The following is a 5,433-nucleotide window of genomic DNA, read 5'->3' as shown; positions in this document are numbered from 1 at the left end:
AATGTGTAATGCGAGTTACCTTATAGTACAGTAATTAACTCGGTGTGCAGTATTAATTAAATATATTCAATGTGTGGTTATTACAGTCGTGTGTGCGGTTATAAGCCCAGTTTGATTTGTTTTTGTTAATATTGAGATGCCGCCCCAAAATTATGTAGCATATTAATTGATACTACCCTCGAATCGTGGCGGATGCGCAGAGGTAGTAAATATAGCTCTCTCTCGCTCTACGACTCTCTCTCTACTCTATAACAGTCCAAAAGCCTAGAGTAAAATTATAATGATCTTACACATAAAATTAGCAATTGAATACGGCGTATGAATTGTTTTTAATTTGTGCAGCTCACGAACTCTCGCAACGGATAAACTCTCACTATATATACTTAATAGCAGGCGACAAATCATGAGAATATTAATATGTAAAATCGTATATGCTATGGTTAAATAATAACATCAATAATATAACAGAAGTAATAACATCATACGATACACTACTCAAGACATCGGAATAGACAATGAATAATAAGTATAGACATCATAATATATAGATTCTGATAGTATATACCGTGTAACTATATATTGGAATAAGATGGGTAGATAATTGTCCCTGTGTTATTGACAAGGGTTTATATGAAGGCTTTGGTAGATGCGCGGACACATGTGACAAAATCTCAGACAGCTGAGGCACATGCCTAACAGTCGAATGAATTAGAATTTTTTTTTTCTGCTTTATCAATAAATCTATGTCAGATGGCAAAAGGAGAGATGGCGAATTACTTCAAATATGAATGGAGAGAGGTGTATATGAATCCACTTTAGAAGAGTCACTATATTTCGCAGTTGCAGCGAGCGCAACCCAAAATGCACGATAACCCCCACCAACAGCACCAGCAGCCAAAGGAAAAAATTACAGATACAAAAGGCGTCTCATACACAGCCCAAGACTAGTCTCACTCCAGGTAATCATGAAAAAATTAAATTAAATTAGAAGTTGAATAAAGTAATTATTGGAGAAAACGTCCACAACTGCAATCTAGGATTGGAATCAGAGTTAGCAGAAATTGGACGACGGAAGCCAGTGATTAAAGTAGTTTGTATCACATTGAAGTGTAGTAGTGTTAGTATTTATAGTAGTGTTAATGTTGACATTTCAATCAATACCTTTATTCAACTTCCAATTTTTATTTTTTTTATTTTGATGATTCTATGCTGAATTGTGTATAATAGAACATAATAAGCCATTATATAATTATACCACAGTAATATTCATAATATATCATATTTATTCTAATTTAACTACTCAATTACATATATATTAATAATATAATATATTACTCTTACTATCCGTTAAATAAAATGCTATACATAATAATAATAATACATTCCATACACCATACAGTAATACAGTAACTGTTCTTAAACAGAACAAGCCTTCATGCGTTCATCGCCAATCGATTTCTTTGGTGTGTCACTGAGAGCTGTATAACAGCTGTTGGTCAAGTCTGTGAGAACAATGCTTTTCAATTAACTAAAGTGAGTCGCCTATGCGCTTCTAGGTTTCTGAAAAAGTTAATCAGTTTATGGTATTAGCCAGGAATAACAGAACATGTCATAAAGCTTAATGAATTTGTCTCATTGCTCGTCGTTTATGTTATGTTTCATTCTGTGTTTATTCATTAGAGATGCTTCTAACCGATTGTGCTGGCATCCTTTAATGCTATTGCTGTTATTTATTTGTCTGTGATAATATTGCTTATAGATTCGACTACTGTTGAAAACATATTTGTATATGATCGTGTGTGTGTTAGTAGTCAGATAATTCGGACAAAGGGCCTTGTTGCGGTTGAGTTGGAGCACGTGGTGGTAGATCAATCGTCTCATTACATCGTCATTATTATCCGCATTGTCTATTTCCATCCATGGGGTGGTTCCCTCTGCCAATCTCGAATCATTTTTATGGCAAAATTGGGGAGAACAAAGGCTGTATTCACGGCAGGTTGGTCATCCACCATGAAGCAGATTGGAGAGACGCGTCTTTTCAGCCAGACAAATTGCGCGTTCTACAACACTTGCTTGTTTATAGCGTGAGCATCATTGAACCTGCATGACAATAAAAACTATGCATGTACACGAAGTGGAAATTATGGTTGTCATATTATTATGATTTATAGTATTAATGTTATATCTAATATTATATTTAGTATTTTGATAGAATTGGTATATTTTATTTTTTTGCTAGTTAAACATCTTAAGCTTTTATATTAGTCTATGAGATTGGTCTTTGTATGCACATATTAGATTATTGTCCTTTGTTATTGATAATCGTATGTTATTGACTTATGACTCTATCTGTTATTGATGTTATTGATTTTGTTATCATATTGATGTTTATTGAGTATTGTTCATTGTTATTTGAGGTATTGAGTTATTGTTATCGGTATTGATGTTTAACTATTCGTCTCACATTGTCTATTACCTCCCTGTGATCTACTTTCCGTGTGTGTGTTCGTGGGTGTGTGTTTCCGTGTGTGTATGTTGTGTGGTGTGTTCGTGTGTGTGCTTACGTGGTGTGTGTGCGTTTTTTAGTGATTATTTTCTTCGTGTCTGGTTGTGTGAGCCAGCAGCGGAGCAGATGGTTATACACTGTTATGTAAGTGTTAATACACTGGTATCACTGTTACACGCGTTGCGCGATCGATTCGAGGCACAGTCGCCTTAAGGACAGTCAGCAGCGACTTGCGCTGTGGCTCCAGTCGCAGCAGTCGCGCGTCTAGGCGCTGTTCAGTCAGCAGCAGCCAGACGCGAGTGCCAGCTGTTTATGACAGGAATTGTATAGGCAGTGTTACACGCTCGCGGAGGTATTGCACTCGTCTGTGTGAGTGCCCTCTGCTTTGAGTTATCTATTGAGTTGCCGATGTTAGACCATTAGCATATACTACGATAATTTGTCAGTTAATGATGAAAGCAAGTAAAATCCTATATGACTGCAGCAGCAGCAATCTCAATAGAACTGACAAAATATCTTTGAAATTACTTTATTGTCCTTCGATAGGGGTGCGAGCCTATTAGATCGAAAGGTGCGATAGCACTCGCGAAGTGCGATAGACCGAGAGGTCTGATTAGACGAATATTGCAAGACGTGGTTTAGGGTATAAGATGGTTTGGGTTTAGGGGTTAGGGCTAGGTTAAGGTTGAGCAGTATGTCAGGACCACTCTATTGGAGGATGTAGAAGGTGATAACTAGGGTTATTAGGGTATTAGAGTTTAATTGAGACTGCGTGGCCATACTATATGGTTTATAGTGGCATAAGTATGTTTTATAAGTGGCCATCGGTGGGATGTGCGGCAATTCACGTCTGAATAGGATCAGTGGATGTCGGATGCGTTAGCATGGAGCTTAGGCGACGACTTCGGAACGTGTAAACCTGCGTATCGAATAAACCTTCAGGTCTATCGGCTCGGTCTATCGGAGCCTTCTGGTCTATAGGCACTGTAGTGTCTTTCATTGGCTGGAGCGCATATGCGGTGGTTACCAAAATCTTTTTGTGTTTACTTGAAGGCATAGCCACTGTGTCTAACAGGAGGCTCAACTTCAATACCAGATCTGGGGTCATCTGTCCAATGCACTGCAAGTAAAAGAATTGTATACACGCTGTATGTCCTCATCATTCAGGGGCGTGTACAGGATTGGTACAGGGGGGGGGTCTAACAGTAACGCCAAAATTGCGAGCAGCAAAGAGTTGGGCCCTCCCCCAGATTTTTTTGAATAGATCCCCTTTAGGATGCGTTTTTCTGACGAACGAGGGGGGGCGGTCCGGACCCCTGGGACCACCCCTGGTACACGCCCCTGATATTAGGGCGCATATGCGCACGCTGTAATAACGAGTGATGGGTATGGAGTATGGGTAGGGGTCGAGTTGACCCTCCTCGAGAACGGTTTCTGTGAATTTTGAGTATGTTGAAGTGCGAATAATTTAATTAATTACCAAAAATATACGCGCGGTATTGTCATAGGCTAATATACGCGTGGCTATGGGCAGTAGGAAAGTGTATTAACTATAATATGCCGGCGAGGCAAGTTGACTACGGACCGTTGTTGAGTAAAGGTCAGGACACACTGTAGGGGCAGCGACCGACCCTAACATCTAACAAAATTTCAGTAAATTCATGTAACAAATCATGTAAGATTAAAATTTACCGTCCAAGATTTGAGGTTCTAAATATAAAGCTGTCGTGGACACTGCCTGGCCATCTGGCAACCAAATTGAGAAACAAACCTGAAAATGTAAAAAATTTAATGTTATTTATTTTATTATTATTGTTATTGAGTTATCTTATATACCCGGCAGCCGGGTAAATAATAAACAGAGAAGTTTATCCACAGGAGCACGCAGCGATAAATAAAAGCTAACTCGGAGATTGAACCCGCGATGTTTACGATATTAGCATGATGCTCTAACAGTTGCAGCTACCGAGGAATCTGTTAAAACTAACCGTATTATAACTAAACGAGTGTTGGGATGGGAATAATTCAGTGTTGCTACGCCATCTATAGGCCCACGGTCAGCGTACAACAAACATAAATAAATATGGTTACCAGCGCGGGATGATTCGTACACGGGGCAGTACTAGATAAACTAATTAGCTCTAGTATTAGTATCCTAGAGCTAAACTAACCTCGTAGAAACTAGTCTTCAAAGTCTAAAGGATGATACCGAAGACTAACTATAAACAAATTGAATGTAAGTTGTTTCTCATGTATAAATTATGCAGATTCTTATGAAAATCTTACCGTCTGCATTCACTATCCCTTGTGTATTGATAGAGTGATAACCTTTACGGTTAACGTAGTCCTTCTCAACTGCTTTACGCGGCCCTTGCATTCTAATATGCGTGCAGTCTACGCAAGCGATTACGCCAGGAAACCCGACGATGCTATGAAAGTTAGCTTTGCACATTGCTACTTCCTCTTGAGCTGTCAGCCATTTGATCAACCGGCCTTGTAATCCAACTAGTGCATCGGTAACGGCTGCGATGGCTCGACACACAGTGGATTTACTCACTCCAAAACTGTCTGCTATTACCTGTTGAAATGCACCACTCGCAAAAAAAGAGAAGAGCCATTAACAGTACCCAGTGTTTGGGCACTGGCATCCTTCTCTGCGAGTGTATCTTTGGCAACTCATCACCAATAAGTCCAGCGTGAGAAACTAGCGGTCGCCCAGTCGCCAGTGGCGATTAGAAAATTGACCGGGCGACTGCTTGCTCGTGTCAGCTGGTCCGGCGGGGCGACTAGATAATCGCCGCACACTCAACGCATCAACGCATGATTCGCCACACGTATAAAAACTCGCGACAGTCTAAGAAATCGATTGCTACATCGCCGGCAGCCCAGAGTTTTTATGCCCACATAACCCTAACCCTAACCCTAAC

General features: G+C 39.8%; 1 protein-coding gene across 2 annotated transcripts in view; it reads right to left on the bottom strand.

The window, feature by feature from the left end:
- LOC106815523 (putative nuclease HARBI1) overlaps nt 1–5,159 on the bottom strand; it is a 6,263-nt gene extending 1,104 nt beyond the window's left edge. For both annotated transcript variants that reach the window (XM_014819988.1, XM_014819989.1), the window contains exons 1-2: nt 4,793–5,159; nt 4,199–4,277 (exon numbers count right to left, since the gene is read on the bottom strand). In XM_014819988.1, the coding sequence (XP_014675474.1) occupies nt 4,199–4,277; nt 4,793–4,958 (245 nt within the window). In that variant the 5' untranslated portion in view covers nt 4,959–5,159. The remainder of the gene's footprint in view (nt 1–4,198; nt 4,278–4,792) is intronic.
- Nucleotides 5,160–5,433: the final 274 nt, after the last annotated feature.

The sequence above is a fragment of the Priapulus caudatus genome, unplaced genomic scaffold (genome assembly GCF_000485595.1).
Source record: "Priapulus caudatus unplaced genomic scaffold, Priapulus_caudatus-5.0.1 Scaffold1137, whole genome shotgun sequence".
In the NCBI taxonomy this organism is placed as follows: domain Eukaryota; kingdom Metazoa; phylum Priapulida; class Priapulimorpha; order Priapulimorphida; family Priapulidae; genus Priapulus; species Priapulus caudatus.
The sequence above is the reverse complement of the archived record's forward strand: the minus strand, read 5'-3'. Positions and strand labels throughout refer to the sequence as shown.